We start from the raw sequence: 16,563 nt of genomic DNA, 5'->3' as shown, positions 1-16,563 counted from the left end.
CACTTGCTCTTGTTGAATTTTGTCATGTTGCCCTCGACCCAGCTCTCCAGCCTGTCCAGGTCTCACTGGATGGCAGCACAGCCTTCTGGTGTATCAGCCACTCCTCCCAGCTTGGTATCATTAGCAAACTTGCTGAGGTTACACTCTATCCCATCATCAAGGTCATTGATGAATATATTAAACAGGACTGGACCCAGCACAGACCCCTGGGGAGCACTGTTAGTGACAGGCCTCCATCCAGACTCTGCCCCATTGACCATGACCCTCTGAGTTCTGTTGTTGAGCCAGTTCTCAATCCACCTCACTGTCCGCTTATCCAACCCACACCTCCTTAGCTTGCCTGTGAGGATGGTATGGGAGACAGTGTCGAATGCCTTACTGAAGCTGAGATAGACAACATCCACTCCTCTCCCTTCATCAACCCAGCCAGTCATGCCATCGTAGAAGGCTATCAGGTTGGTCAAGCATGATCTTCCTTTGGTGAATCCATGTTGACTAATTCTGATAACCGTATTGTCCTCTACATGCCTGGAGATGACCTCCAGGTTGAACGGTTCCATCACCTTTCCAAGGATGGAGGTGAGGCTGACTGGCCTATAGTTCCCCAGGCCCTCCTTCTTGCCCTTTTTGAAGTTTGGAGTGACCTTTGCTGTCCTCCAGTCCTTGGGCACCTCTCCTGTCCTCCACGACCTTTCAAAGATGATGGAGAGTGGCTCAGCAAGAACATCTGCCAGCTCCCTCAGAACTTGAGGGTGCATCCCATTGGGGCCCGTGGATTTGTGAGGATCTAGTTTGCATAGGTGATCTCTGACCCAGTCTTTTTCAACCAATGGTAAGTCTTCCTTTGTCCCAGTTTGTCCTCTCTTCTCTGGGGGCTGAGATGCCTGAGGGCCAGCCTGAGCAGTAAAGACCGAGGCAAAGAAGGCATTCAGTAACTCCGCCTTCTCTGCATCCTGCGTCACCAGGGCCCCTTACTTGTTCAGCAGTGGGCCCACTGTATCCCCAGTCTTCCTTTTACTGCCGATGTGTTGAAAGAAGCCCTTCTTGTTAGCTTTGACACTCATTGCCAGATTTAATTCCAGGTGGGCCTTGGCCTTCCTCGTCGCACCTCTGCATACCCTGACAACATTCCTATATTCCTCCCAAGTGGCCAGTCCCTTTTTCCACATACTGTGAACCTCCTTCTTCTGTTTGAATTTCTCTAGAAGCTCTTTGGTCATCCACGCAGGTCTCCTGGCTCCTCTGCCTGACTTCTTCCTCCTGGGGACGCACCGATCTTGAGCTTGGAAGAAGTGGTCCTTGAATACTGTCCAGCTCTCTTGGACCCCCCTGCCTTCCAGAGCCCTAGCCCATGGGATTCTTCCTTTGTTATAACGAAGCATCTACCAGAGGATGCTTCTGGGCACTGGAATTCCACTGCCTATACTTCTACATAGTTGGAATGGTCCCCAACATGATTTTGGCCATGTCAATGTGTGCTTTGCCAAACAGTTGTAAGTTAGGATAGGGCAGGGAGTGTTCTTAACATATAGTCTCCACACCAAGGTGGGTAGAAATGTTAAAACAGCTGGACATGGCTGCTCTGCACAGCTGGTGCTGGTGCCGGGGAACACCTCTGTGCTTGTTCAGTTGAGGTGTTTGAATACATAAGCGGTAAAGGAAGAATCTGTAATGACCTCGTGGAAGTTGGATTGACTAGTAGCACGCTGGATACTAAGAGAAGTATGGCAATGTTGACTGACGTGACCATGAGGTGGCACCCTCTCTTCCAGTAATCTCTGGCCTTTGCTTGCAACATATCATCCAACTTCTGCAAGGTAAATAGGTATCCTACGGAATGGGGCTTCCCTGCTGTGGGCTGCTAACTCCTCAGAGGGCTGCCTGTCCCCCGCAGTAAAAAGGGAAGGGTCTAGATAGCAGAGAGAAAGTATGAAATCCATGGAATTAGACACCCTCGTAGTTCAAAAGGCACATATAAAATTCTTGGTCATAGCTTTAATTCTGGCATTTCCTAGTTTTGGAGTCGTTATGATTCAGGCTTGACTCTTCTAGCACGCGTGGTTGGAGCAGGAGTGTCAGCATGTGTGTTGTTCCATTGGCGGGTGGGTGGGCTGGTTTGTTCGAAGCAGGCACGAGTGGTGTGCGGTGTCACCCCAGGGCGGGTGCCCTGTGCTGGCGGGGCAGGCTGGCCGCTAGAGGGGAGCAGCGCGCTTTGGCTGGGGGGCGGCGGGCGCGGGCAGCCCCAGGTGCTCTGCTGATCTTTCCGCGCCTTTTGCAGCACCCATGATCAAGCATTTCTATTGAAGGGTGAAAGATGTCAGATACTTACTGTTTTTTATTTTATCATCAGAGATACCATTTAATTTCAAGCAAGTTAAACTATAATTGTTCAACCAACTGTGTCAGTGGTTGCAGGTTCTGCTGCAGAAGTAGGAGGTGAAATACTCAGGCTTACAAAAGTGTGATGCATCGAGCTTTTTAACCTACACCATACATCATATTCTTTCACTTTAAACTAGCAAAGATGTTTATACATCACTGGCTATGTGTCCATGAAGATTACAGAGGCTGGTTTTGTTGTATGTTAATTTCAAAGAATTTTTCTCTTCCAGACTCAAGCAGTATGGACAGAGCTGAAGATCGTATGGTTTCTCCTTCTGGTTATTATTACGAAGACCAGTGGAGGTCCAGAACACACTGGATCCATCATTTTAACGAGTCGGATGATATAACCAAGTGCTTACAAGGAAAAGTAATCCACTTGTTTGGAGACTCTACAATAAGGCAGTGGTTTGAGTATCTGACAGCATTTGTTCCAGGTTAATTTTTTTTTTAATTTGATTTTGTTCTTAAAGACCTTTGCAAAGCTTTATTTCTCTCATGTCAGACACAGAATTGATCTTACTGAATGACAATGATGGAACAAAGGAAGGGGAAAGACAAAACATCACCAGAAGTGCTGGCAAAAAGGCAGTTAGTCAAATGTTTGAGAAACATGTAGGCCTTGGAAGTGGGGCCGCAAAGTATCTGCAAAGCTGTCCTTGTAAAACATTTCATGAATGAGGACCACTGCTGTGGCTGTGACTTAAAGTGGCCACCTGCGGGCACGGCAGAAGTCACTTAGGGTGCCTGCGGAAGGCCTTGCAGCATCCCAGTGACACAAATCATTTTGGAATGAAGTAGGAAATTACTTCCATTACTGTTGATTAGTTTGGACCCTTTCTTGCATTTCCCTTCTTTTAACATAAATAACAGAATTTCAGTAGCAAATTAGATATTCCTTCCTCACCCCTTACCCCTAACGCAGTAAAGTTGTGTTAGAAGAGAGACTTTGAGACTCCTCATTGCATATATGTTGAAGTAATCTTTAAATTTAATGGAGTCTTAAAGCTGCCAGAAGGGTTCCTATGAACACTGGATTCATAGGGTAAAATGGACTGAAGGGGTCTATTCTATTTCCTTTTTCTTAAAAAAAGAAAATTTCTTTTTTATGAGAGGGGGAAGAAAACACTTTGGGAAACTTGGAAAAGGCATTGACAGCCTTGTGAAGTTGAAGTATGCTGTCTTGCAAATTTCAACACCCATGGACTCCACTCTGAAATACACAGCTAGCACATGGATGACACACATCATCTGTTTCATTTTGGAGTTCTTAGAATTATGTTCAGATTTCCTTACCTACTGCTACTTTTGCCCTTGTTGATAGTTTTAATCTTTTATGCCAACTTTCACTAATGCTTGCTCTTGGGTTTTCAGATCTAGTGGAATTTAACCTGGGGAGTCCTAAGAACGTGGGCCCATTCATGTCTGTGGACCTGAAGCACAATATCCTACTGAAGTTCCGCTGTCACGGGCCGCCCATTCGCTTTTCAACAGTCTTTAGCAGTGAACTGCGCTACATTGCCAATGAACTGAATGGCATAGTGGGTGGGAGAAACACGGTGATAGCCATTACTATATGGTCCCACTTCAGCACTTTCCCTGTGGAAGTGTATATCCGGCGGCTGAGGAACATTCGGAGATCAATTATTCAACTGCTGGATCGCAGCCCCAAGACTGTAATCATCATCAGAACCGCTAATGTTCAGGAGCTTGGGCCAGAAGTGAGCCTCTTTAACAGTGACTGGTATTCCTTTCAGCTTGATTCTGTCATGAGGAAAATGTTCTCAGGAATTGCTGTGCACTTGGTGGATGCTTGGGAGATGTCTCTGGCTCATTACTTGCCGCATAACTTGCACCCAAAAGAAGTTATTGTTAAGAATCAAATAGATGCATTTTTATCTTATGTGTGCCCTCTGCAAACTTAGCACAAGCGGGTTTCCCTATGTCAACTTTTGCTGTAGCCGAAGTAAAGTTGCTCTTTGTTGGAGCTATCGAATCATACTGGATGGTATGGGAGAACTCTGGTTGTTGTACTTGGCATGCAAGTACGAACTGTGGTGGCCTTAACTCTGGGTAGCTGTGACGGGTGGTAAAGAGGAGTTGATTGATTGGGCCATATCTTCCTGTGAGGTTGATTCCTTTCAGCCTTATCACTCATATCTGACATTATTAGAGAGCACCTTAAGTTAAATTGACAGGATTCAATAAGAAATTATGTGGGTTATTAGCTTTACTAGTTGTCTGCACTGTATGCTTAATTTAATCCATATGACACAGATTCTGTTGACAGAGTCTTGCTGCTCAGAACTGTGTGTGAAGCCTGGGAAAGATGTTGGGACCATTCTTTCTCTCGATGTTCCGGAGTTTGAGGGACATCTCTTCCAGTTATATGTCAGAGAAGTGCAGTGTCCGTTCTTGTTTCAAAGTCCTAATTAGAAGTATGAAGGGAGTGTACCAAAATCACAAATATCAATCAAGGAAGCACAGTCAAAATATCTGTAGTATTAAGTCATCAAGAATGTGCTGAAATTTAATAGAGCATACTAGTTAGGCACCCTTGGTGTTTACAGATGGCTGCTAAATAATGCAAATAGCCAGTATTTTAGTTTGGTTTCCTGTACTACTGAATTTCTTCTGAGCGTTGATATACTACTACTTGATTTATCTATTATGGAGAAATGTGTATATTGTGACCTCAGTGAAAACACTGTCTCAGGCAGTTTTTGCAAGTGCAAGCTGCAGGCTCACCCACTTGAAGCATTTACTAATTAAAGTATTTCCCTTCCCTGTAAGATAAAGCTATTCTGTTATGCTCTTGCAAAGCTGGGCTTCTGATAGTTGCTGCTGGACATCATTCCTACACTGTGTCTGTTTGGAGAAGCCAAGTGACCTGAAGGCACTTGATGGTGTTCGGCAATGGGTAATGGTAACTGGCACACCCTAGCGTCAAGGCCGTGCAATGATGCCCCTTCTGTGTTTGGCAGCTTTATAGTTTATTGATGAGCTTCATTGCTGCCAATATAAAAGGTCAAAAAAATTGCACCCAAAAGCCAAACAACACATGGTTGCCCTTCATACAGGTGCTTGGTAAATATTTGTGGTTTTGCCAGTGTGAAAGCTGGTGGCTCTTGGGCTTCTTGGCATGGTGTTTTCTGCTGCTAATTTGATTAAGCTGGTCTATAGTTTTAACGAGTAGTGCTTTGAAAAAAATTTTGATTAAATTCAGCCCCCAGATCAAACAGCAGAGAAGTGTTCCGTGTTGTCTTGTTTCTGGTCCCACTCAGGCCAAAGGTAGTCTTTACCAGTGGCTTTACTGAGGTACCTGTCAGAACAGTAGTGAAGTGCTTCTGAAGCAGCTCATCATGCTCAAGGAGAATATGCAAGTTGAGTCTTTGTGAGCAAACTGAGAAGATTAATTAGACAAATTGGTAGTTTGCACAGAATGGAATAATGGAAATGTCTTCATATTTGAAATGCTTTACTTTTCAGGGTTGCTGCTATGTTAGAAAGATTGTGTTCTTATTCCTGGAGCCTCAAGAGACCTAATGCTATCAGCTACAGGAATAGTGTTTTTTGTTTTGTTCATTTTAAAGGACAGTTTTAAAATGTTTAAAAATGACTGGAGGAGTCGCATACACTGAAATACCATTTATTCTTAGCTTTTCTAGTCAGGCTTAAGGAGATTCTGTTTGCTAGTTCCTTCTGACAACTGCCTCACATAGTGTCTGTCCATACATTAGCTTTAGGTAACTATTTCTTACTTTAATATGTTAATGGAAGTTTATCCTCTGCTAAAGAGGGACCACACCAATTCAGGTCTGGGAAGGTAAACAACCACAATGCAAAATGATCTTTCATCTTTTCCAGATGTGTTTTTTAAAATAGGTAGAGTGTAAGGCTTTCATCCTGCATAACAAATCTATCCAAATAGTGTTAATGAAAATAAGACTTCAAACTTTTACTTTGAAGGAAACTACTTAATTTGCGGACTAACCATTTGGGTTTCCTCACAAAGTTATATCATGTGTGAAAGTTGTGGTGGCACGTTTCTTGTGCTCACCGCTGCTCTTCAACAGGAACCTTACATCGCAGTTAGCTACCAAGAACAGATATGGAGGAACGATTTTTTTTTTTAAAAGGTTGCGACAATTGAGGGAAAGAAAACAAGGCTGCTATTAGCAAAGGTGTCTAATCGCCTTCTGGTAGAACCTCTGCCTTTTAGATTAATTAGATTAATATTTTAATAACATTAACTTTTAGGTCATGAACTTGAGGGAAATTGCCAGTTAATTTGGAATGAGGGCCAATATTTCACTTCTTTGGGCTCTGGAATAGACAGGGACGAGAAAGGGAGAAACTGAGTAGTTACTCATGTTTTAAGGTGAAGACTGAGGTTGCTATGCTTCCGTATGTCATTCAGTTGAACTATAAATGAGTTTTCATTTCTATTCTCATCTTGTTACCAGTTGCACCAGTCAAAAAAGGAACAGTTCTTCCCTCCCAGGCTGCTCACCCACCTCTTCCTCTGCTCCCTCCCCGACAGTAATGTCATAGCAATCATATGTTAGGTACTGTTCCAAACTTCCTGCTTACAGTTGGTTTGAAGCCATGTATATTGGGTTTTCACATGTTTGTAGGCATGACAGGTATCTTAGGTGGAGAATTTTTTTTAAAAAAAACAAAACACCACAAAAAACCAACCAAACAAAAAAACCCAAACTCAAAGCTTTTATAACCAGAATAAGGAGCAGTGCACAGGCAGGCTTTCATCCTGTGTTGTGTGCTCTTCAGAGCCTGTGGTGACTCAGAGAGGGCACAGGTGCTTGGCAGGGAAAGGCCTTGCACCTCACGCTGCCAGACAGAGGGACAGGAGGCTTGCGGGGGCTGGCAGAGACCACGTGGTTTCTTATCTGGTTGAAATGGGGCTTCTTGTGCTCATCCCATGGTGTAGCGCCGCATCCCCCATTGGCAAGGTATTACATAACTTCTAACATTAGCTGTCTTATAGTACAGGACTGGTGGTTGGTGTTAACTAGCCCTTTGTGGGTGTATTCCATACCCTTTTTTGGAGTGAAATAAGCAGGTCTGCTCTGTCATGGTGAATTGCACAGGAGCTTCTCTGCCTTGAATGGGATAGAGGGATTTTGTAGGAGGATGTGAGAGAATTAAGAGCAGGGGAGTTACTTTGTATGAGACCCAGTTGCAGAGTGAGCACCTCAACTAAAACCAAGTGAAAGTACAATGTTCCTTCCCCCACATCCTGACTGTGTCAGCTGGTGTGGGCTTAACAGATCAGTGGATCCTTAATGAACATGGCCAGAAGAGGGCCTTGAGGCATGGAAAAAGAGCTTGGGAGGACTCTCAAATGAAAAACATAAGCCACAATGTAATAGTCTTGGTGATGGTTTATTTTCTAACTCCTGGGTAGTTGTGTTTTCAAAATAAATGGCATGAACATTACTGGATGAAGCTCTGTTACCTAGAGTTCATTTTAGAATGAAATTCAGTTGATGATATAGACGTTGATAACTCTTAGATTGGCTTACGACTGTCCTTCAGAAGTTGATTTTTTTGCCCTAAATAATCTCTTAAATCTGTTTTTTGTTTGTTTGGGTTTTTTTTTTTTTTTCCCCGAAGTCACAAAAGTATCCAGACGACTAAACTTTACTGGGATAGAACAGTCCATCTCAAGTCACTTCTTCCTGCAGTATGGAAAATTTAGCAGACTGTGGGGTCTGACAGCAAGTCCAAGCTCTGGCCATCAGTGTTCCCTGGTGCAGCCATCCATTAGACATTTGTCCTGCTCTCCACTTTGTATTCTCTCCCTTCGCCGGCTAGCTCTGAAAAAAAGACAAGTTCTTTTCACCCAGTGCCCTCATGCTTGGGCCCTTTGTACAAACCTGTTAATTTTTTTGATACAGGGCTCTCCCTTTTCACCCTAAATCTCCACCATAGGTTGTTTGCAATGATCAGGACTACTTACATGACAAGCCCTATGGCTCTGGCAGCCTGATCTGAAGGATTTCAAAAAAGAGCTTCCAGGTGGGACGTGCCCGTTGGAGCTCAGCAGGTGAGAGGCAGGGCAAAAGTACCTGCAGTGAAAGAACCACAACAAATTCACAGGGTTTTTTTTTCCCCCCTCGCCATTCTGTGCTCAGTTCTTTCCACTCCTCCTTACCCTCTGGTTTTCCCTGGGCTGGGTGAGTCACGCTTTCTGGTCCCGCCTGTCCTCTTTCTCTGGCTGAATCAGCTTCTCTCAGGGAATTGTCACTTGCTGCTGGCAAGGCAACTAGTTCTGTCTTTAGCTGTTTCTTCCTTCTAATGGTTTCTTCTCTTTCTGCTCCACCTTTATCATTTTTGCCCTGTGTATGTCTATTATTGTTATTTGCTTCTGCTGTGTCTCATTTTTGCATTTGCTTTGGTAAATAAAAATAGAAAAAAAATACAGAAAAAAAGCTACTGTCTTAAAAATCCAATGAAAAAACCTAAGAGCTCCAGTAACAAGCAGATATTAAAATTATTTTACATTGATGTAAAATGTGCCCAGTATATGTGTGTCTTCCAATCCCAACAATTTCATATCCACTGTTTGAAACATAGGTTCTCTATGTCAACAAATCTCTTCCTGATGTCCTGTTGTCCCCGTTTTTCTACGCAACAAATATTGCTACAAGTAGACATTTTGATTTCTGGCTGAAGTCATGACTTTTATCCTGCCCTGCCACACATGAGCTGTTTGGCTGTGGCGGCATTACACTGCCGTTATGTGCCTCAGTTTCTTTCTTGTCCTATTTGGATTTTCCTTTTCTTTGTGGCAGAGGTTGCCTGTTTGCACGGGTGAGCGGTGCCCAGGAGGGGGACTGACCTCTGGTGCATTTACAGCTGATACACAAGTGCCCCCATGGCTTTAGGAGGCAGAGCACCTGAGCTGCCCTAATTCAAGAGGCAGTGACACCTGGGGAGAAAGGGGTGGAGAAGCTGGATAAGCTAAGTGGTGCTCCAGGTGCTGCTGCCACCGCCCCTGATGTTGGGCCATCCCTGCCCCTCTTGGGGATGCAGCCTCCCCTCTTTGCAAAGAGAGATCTTGGTACCTTGTGAAGGCACCCAGAGGCCTCTCAGGACCCTGACAGTTGGCACGCTGTGCTCCACAGTTGCTGTGGGAGAGAGCAGGGCAAGGGTCTGGCTGGGGCACTGCCCTGCCATACGTTAGACAAGACTGAGGGCCCTGCAGGCCTTTGATGAGCAAGCAATCAATAGCAGCCTTGGCTGGAACAAACCACCCTTGTTTCAAAGAAAAGTATTGAGCCCATCAAGATTATCAGTTGAACATGTTCCAGTGATATGATACAGCTACGAACAGGAAGATGGAGCCCACGCAGTGTTTCCTGCCTGCAGGGGGAAGGTTTCAAAATGATCACCTTTGGGAAGGAGGTGTTCTCTCCTACCTCCCTCTTGCATCTTGCCGAGGCAGGGCGAGGGTGGCAGTGAAGTCTTGATGGGTTTGTGTTCGTCTGTTTTTAACATCTATGTTCCAGTACAGGAGGCACTGGGGATGCAACAACCAGGGGTATAAGTGGTTCAGTGCTCTTTGCCTTATTGGTGCCAGCTGCCGCATTAACTGTGCTGGGCAAGGGGTAATGCAAGGCACTGAAGCAGGGGGTCTTTGCTCTGAGAAGAGTTGCGCGTCCTGTCCTTGCTGACCATGTTGCACAAACATGCTGAATCCTGGCCCGTGCCACTGCTGAAAGCAGAAGAAAAGGGAGTATGATTCAGATGGATCTGCTCATCTTTCAGGAAAATCCTAGAAACTTCTGAGCTGAAGGTTATCGTATCTACTGGAGCCGGTGACTATTTTAGATCTGATACACCTATGACAAAGGGGAGTACATTTTTCCTTCCCCCTTTTTTATTATAGCTCCCCACTCCCCCCCATTTTAATCAGCCTTTTGGCTGTATGGAGCTTTCACGCTGATACTATCCTCCGTGAAATTAATCCTGACCTTTCTGAAGGCAAAATCCCACTGAAATCCAGGCAGTTGCCAAGGAGAAGTGTTTACCATGCTCCACTTCCCAAAGGCTGGAGCTGTGGGGTTTTTTTTTTTAATCTGTGGCACACTGCATCTCTCTCGCTTCCTACATGACTGCTACGCAGGCACCAGCTTGTCCAGGTTACCCTGTAGTGCCAAGGCAGAAAAGAGCTATGAGACACAGCGTGACTGCTTGTGGCCATACAGACAGCACCGCAGGCAGGAGCTGGGCGAGGAGAAGAGCCTGACCCTGTCAGGAAAGAAACCCCGCTGAGTTGTATGCTGCAGGTTTCTCTTCGCCCCAATGTTGTACAGCCCCTTTTCATTGTTCTCACTGTGAATCTCGCATCAGTGTCTTCTAGACCCTTTTTTGGCAGCGTTACGCCAGCCCGGGGTTTCCTGCTAGCCAGTTTGGCAGGGGAATGTCCCCACCAGGGCTTACCCGGCCTGGGAAATTCCACCGCGCAGAAAAAGTCCATGCAGCCACTCTCACACCACCCTCCTCCTCCACCCTGCCGCTTCCTCTCACATGTCATAACATCCCCCCTCCCCACCCCAGTTAACCAGGGCTGAAAGATAAGCTGTGCGTGATCCTCTGCAATAAAAAGAGCCCTGTGGGTACTCAGCCTGGACCTATAATAAACTTGGCGGGTGGGGTGGGTTGTTTAGGGTGTCTTTTTTTTTTTTTTAATATAACTTTCCTCTGTGACCAGAAAGCCAGAGTAAGCAGGACTTTTGTGAGGGAGGGGAAAAAAAGTTTCCTCGCTGTTGCTTCTCTGTTTCATACCGTTAAACCTCAGAGGAACTTTTCAATCATTCACACAGACGTGGCCATAAGGAACAATCAGTTGCCAGTGGGGTGCAAAGAACGGGCTTGTTTTCCATAGAGCTAATTCTAACTTCACTCCTCCAGCATGAAGGTACACTATTATAATTTTATTTGCTTTATTACTTAAAACCTGTAGTTGATTGGAACAATATTGTCTTCTCATTATTTTTTTTTACTTCTAATAGCCTTGCAAGTGGCTTGTGCTATAATTGTCTGTGTGTGTTTTGGGGTCGGGTGGGAAGAAAGGCTGGCTTTTAGGAAATTAACGGGTAATAACCGAGTGTGAAGAAACCACAATGAATGGCTGGATTTTTGAAAGCCCACAGTGGATCTAGGGGCAATATACCCCTAAATAGCTTAGCTGTTTTGGGCAATTGTCTCTGAAACAATCTCCTTTTTTCAGGGGAGGATGTAGTAGCTTTGCAGAGTTAGGATGGATGGATGGATGGGAAACTAGGCTCTGAGAGCACTGAATGGAAGAAGCTTTGTTAGTGGAAGCAGGTGTTTTGTATAATCTTGATGACAGTTTCTTCCTGGCAGCTCATCAGTAATTTTGGAATAGCAGAGCATCATCAGCAAACAAGCCTGCCAGCTTCAGTGGGACAGGAGTAAACTGTTGTGGTGTAGTGTGAGACAACACAGGGAAACATATATAAAAATTGGGATCTGCACCTATTTTCTTGTAATGTAGCAGAAAATCTGTGGGAAAGAAAAAGAGTAACTTCAATGAACGTAAACTTCACTTTAAAAATTGTTATGCTAAGGGGTTTATTAAACCAAACCATAAACTTCTTTTCATTGCCTGGTGAGGGTTTCTCTGGCTTCCCACATGAGGTCAATTATGCAGCACCCCGGTTTATTACCAGTGCCCGTATCTGGCAGCCAGGGAGGACAGCTCACCACTAAGCTGCTTGCAGAGGAGGAAATGCGGTCTGGATTTTAGACCCCCAAAATCTGGGGGAGTGTTTGTGCCACGGTATCGTTGGAGACTAGCGTATGGCTGCGGATGGGTGGCTTGCAAGTACTTTAGATGAAAGCCAAGTATTTTCAGCTGGGACATTGTGGCTTGCCTGGAGGCACATAGCCGGCAGAGAAAGGGTGATACCGTGTGCTGTCCCTCAGCCAGACTGGGTGACCACTGGTCAGGGACAAATGTCACCTAGGGACATTGGGAAGAAAGCCATATTTCTGCTCCAAACAAAACTCCGGTATCAGCTCGGTTCCTGGGGCAAGTGACTCCTTTTGGCTAGTAGGACCTTTTATTGACTTTATTTACAGCAAGCCACGTGTTTCCCATTGTGTGTAATGGCAGTGGATAGGAGGAGGGTGTGTGTGTGGAGGAAATGCCCTCTGCCTCTGGGTGCTGGGGGGGCTGGGCACCAGCTGAGCCCTGGGCTGCCTGGGGCAGCCGAGCAGCCTCAGCCCTGCACCCTGCCCTGCCTACACCAGATCCCTGCTGCCGCCCTGGAGGCAGCAGTTAGGGTATCATCATCATCAACCAGCTGTTGGAAACAGGCTTCCAGGAGCTCTCCTGGGTGCTGGGAAGCTTCCCTTCCCACCCCTGGGCTTGCCCTGAGCAGTGGGGTGGCAGGCACAGCCCCATCCCTCCTTTCGGCTCTGCCTCCTGCCACAGCCCGGACAGCCTGACCTGGCTTTGTTTCTAGCCCCAGGCTTTCAGGGGCAGCAAAACACAGTCCTGATGGTGCTGCTGAGAAACCCCTGTGTGACTTTTCATGTTCCCAGTGACAAGCTCCTGAGACAAAACATGCAAGCCAGAAACAGCTGCCTTTACTCTTGCTTTCTTCTTAAGAAATTGGCAGGAAATTAAAAGGAAACTTAAACATCCATGGGCTAGCTTCTGTGCGGAGCAGCATCCTGTCAGACAGGATGCGTCTGCCTTCAGTCAGTGTCTTTTCCCAGCTAAGAACAGGAGGAGGGAGCCAATGCCTGGGAACAGAGCTTTGCACTATGCCCCACCAAATCAAAGAGTTTATTTCCAAGTTTCTTGATGTTTTATGCTAACTCGTGCACGATTTAAGTATTACTGTAAATTTGTCATTGCTGTCATGAATTTCTATCTAAATGTGCAGCAACTAGCTGTTAAGTCTGTAGAAGCAAGAAGGAGCATGGTATTAGTGTCCTTTCCATTATATTAATATCCTTTATGCAGATGTGGGACATCTGTGGTTGAGACTTATGTGGCAACAAATTCTGACCCATAGATGGAGCAATGTTGTCCCAGCACACATTTAACTGAAGATAAAACCTGCCCTAGTATATGCAATTCATCCCTAGCACCAGGAAGGTTTTTGTACCGCTGCTTGGAAGCAACCTAACATTTTCCCTCCCATAATAAAATTTGATTTGGCTGCCTTGGCTTAGGTGCTTTTTTAAATGAGAAAATTTCCTGTTTATTGACTTTTTGTCTGACTAATGGAGGGCAGCTGTACAGCTGAGTTTCAGGACTTTCCCAAGGTCAGCCAGCCATGTGTTTTGAAACCTGGGATTTCTCTAGTGAATGGAAGCCTGAACTGAAGGCATTTAAACTCTACAAACTGGAAAACATGAAATAAGATCAAGACATAAGACGAGGGCATTCCCTTCAATGATCTTTGCAGCGTTAACATGGTACAAGTGTCTTTTTCTGCGGTTGTCTTGTTTCTGCCTGGGCTTTCCTGCACGCTTCTCTGCACCCTTGAGCTGATGGTATGGTCATAGGCTATTCAGGATTGTGCAAATCAGTGCTGAGGCTTCCTGCAGGTGTTGATTCTGCAATGCAACCACAGCACAGGTGACCTGCATGTGTGCTGACACTGTGCCTGGGATTTCTGGACTAGTCAACCCAGTTAGATCTGCTGTCCAGTAGATGTGACTGGTTTGCCGCATCCAAGAAGTGGCTACATTTTCAAAATCTGTCTGGACAACGTTTTTGAGCAGAAAAACACACATTTGTGAAGCCTGGATGTATGGCAACCTTAACCTTAGCTAGGTTACCCATTACTACACATTAACTGAGAGACTAGGAAAGTAGGGTCCTGGATAGATTGCTGCTTGAAAAATTGTATTTTTCTGGGTTAAAATCTCACTGAGATAAAGCAGTTTTTCTTCCCGTTCCTGTACTAAAATGCTGAGTGGTAATGCTGCACTGGGACAGCCGTCTAGTCCCTGCTAGAAAGTGGTTTCATTTCACAGGTTCTTGAAGCAGTCCTTGTTTGTGGAAGGTGGGAACACTGAAATTGAAATCCACCAGAGCCTAACTCACCTGCTGTGCTTACAGCACAGGCTTCTGCGTCTGACAGCAGAAAATAAAATTAACGTGGGCTCAGAATGACAGGTTTTGGCCCAGGTTGGTCACCTGGGTTAGGAGGAAAAAGGTCTTCAGCATGAGTCACAAGGAAAACTGATGCTTAGCCCTTCAGACCTGTTAGGCTCCCTAACAGCATGGAGAAACTGTGCTAACTCCCTTTCTAAACCAGAGTATTGTAACAAGGAAAATATTTTGAGGCAAGAAATCGCATTATGTACCTCTTCTATGTACACACAGCATCCTTTACAGGTGACATATGATATTGCCCTTTGCTATGGGGAAACAGCCTTCTGCTCCTTGTTTACACACTGTGACATCAGTGGTATGTGTATTTCTTAGCCATGTGTTCCTACTGCAAGGTGCTAATGAACTTATGAGATACTTAAGCTTACAAGAAAACATGACTAACCGGGGCAGTGAGTACGTTGAGAGGAATGTCCACAACACAAGATGCAGGTAACAGGGAAACTGTTTACTTGTGCAGAAATCAGATCCACTTAGCCAGCTTTGTAACACTTGCTGGGTTTGGGGTTTCTTTTTCCCCTGTACTGATTTCAGCTGCTTTGTATACACAGTGTGAAAGGATCTACTTAAGAGCAACCCCACTTTTTGTTTTTTTTTTTTCCCCCCTTTAAATATCAAACAGCCTGGGAGAAAAAAGCAGAATCGAGGGCATTCTTTGGATCAAAGGAGCAAGATCCAAAAGACATATGCTAAATAAATTGTCTGAGTTTTCCTTTAATATGAAGAATTATACATGCCCCCTTTTGAAGTTCAGGCTAATCCCAGAATGTCAGTCTTGGAGACCAACGTCCAGGAAAAATGTAGCAATACAAGTATAGCAAAGAGAGAAGAAACACTGACTCCTCTGTGCTGGCTTTTAGAGAAAAACCGTGTCGTGGCCCATTTCCAACCTGCTGACGTGTGTTCTCCTAAACTGTTAAAGCAAACACAGGTATTGATCCTGATCTGTCTCTAGGAGTTGAAGAGTTACTCAGCTTTTACCTCTGGTTTTCTCGATGTTATTCTAAAAGCAAACCAAGCATTGTGCTGGGTGGCCTGGGGTTTGTGTTCTGTGTGGAAACACTGCTAGGGTATAGAGGTGCGGCGGTGGCGTTCACACACCTCAACTCACAGTGTGCAGCAGGAGGCTAATTACACCTGCTGGAGAATAAGGGACATTTGACATCCATACAGCAAATATTCACTTGCATTAAGCAACTGGATTGTAAATGACCATTTTTATTTCCAATTTAAGAAATACCAGAAAGGTTATACTGCTCCAGAGCTGTGTTGCAAAACCAATTTCTTGCTACTAGTAGTTTGTGCTCTGCCAATTTAGCTAGTGGCTGACCCTTGTCCTGCACTGCTGCTTGGGGGATGGACCGAAGAGAGGTGTTTATTCTGCTCCCATACCTGCTGAACTGTGAGCTGGTCTGAGATCTGGCATGTTCCTTGGTCTCAGTTAGGAGGGACTGCGTGGTCGGCAGAGTGGCTACGTGCTGCTTTACAGTCAAGGCAAAGCTTCACTTTCTGGGTTTGATTTATTTATGTATTTATTTATTTAAAGGCTACATCCCCTATAGCGTTCACTCCAGTACACGCCCCAGCGACTGAGAAGTGTGGGCACGCTGATGCTGTAAAGGCTAGCCCTTTCCTTACAGCCAACTGGCCACATCCATATACTGTAATAACCCTTTCTCCGCCTCAGCCTCTTCTTAGCCCCACGTAGCCTCCCCAGGACGCATCTTCTGTTCTTTTGGGCTTTTTTTCTTTCCAACTGTTATATGTGTTACTTGGAGTCACAGCTTCAAGGGATTTCCTGAGGGGGAAGAGGAGGTAGGATGCCTTTTTGGAGAGTAAGCTAACACAGAGTGAGACAACTGGTGGAGTCTTGCTCATGCTGTCTCTAGGGAGCAGCCCTGGAGCAAACCATACCTAGCCTTCACCCAAAGGAGATAGTCTCTCTTACCAGAGATCCCAGAATTGAGCTCACTTAAGAGAGCACTGTTACCAAT

At 45.2% G+C, this 16,563-nt stretch overlaps 1 protein-coding gene across 3 annotated transcripts in view; it reads left to right on the top strand.

The window, feature by feature from the left end:
- NXPE3 (neurexophilin and PC-esterase domain family member 3) overlaps positions 1-7,835 on the top strand; it is a 28,133-nt gene extending 20,298 nt beyond the window's left edge. For all 3 annotated transcript variants that reach the window (XM_075104707.1, XM_075104699.1, XM_075104691.1), the window contains exons 6-7: positions 2,613-2,819; positions 3,757-7,835. In XM_075104707.1, the coding sequence (XP_074960808.1) occupies positions 2,613-2,819; positions 3,757-4,307 (758 nt within the window). In that variant the 3' untranslated portion in view covers positions 4,308-7,835. The remainder of the gene's footprint in view (positions 1-2,612; positions 2,820-3,756) is intronic.
- The last annotated feature ends 8,728 nt before the right edge of the window (positions 7,836-16,563 follow it).

The sequence above is a fragment of the Phalacrocorax aristotelis genome, chromosome 1 (assembly GCF_949628215.1).
Source record: "Phalacrocorax aristotelis chromosome 1, bGulAri2.1, whole genome shotgun sequence".
NCBI lineage: Eukaryota > Metazoa > Chordata > Aves > Suliformes > Phalacrocoracidae > Phalacrocorax > Phalacrocorax aristotelis.
The sequence above is the reverse complement of the archived record's forward strand: the minus strand, read 5'-3'. Positions and strand labels throughout refer to the sequence as shown.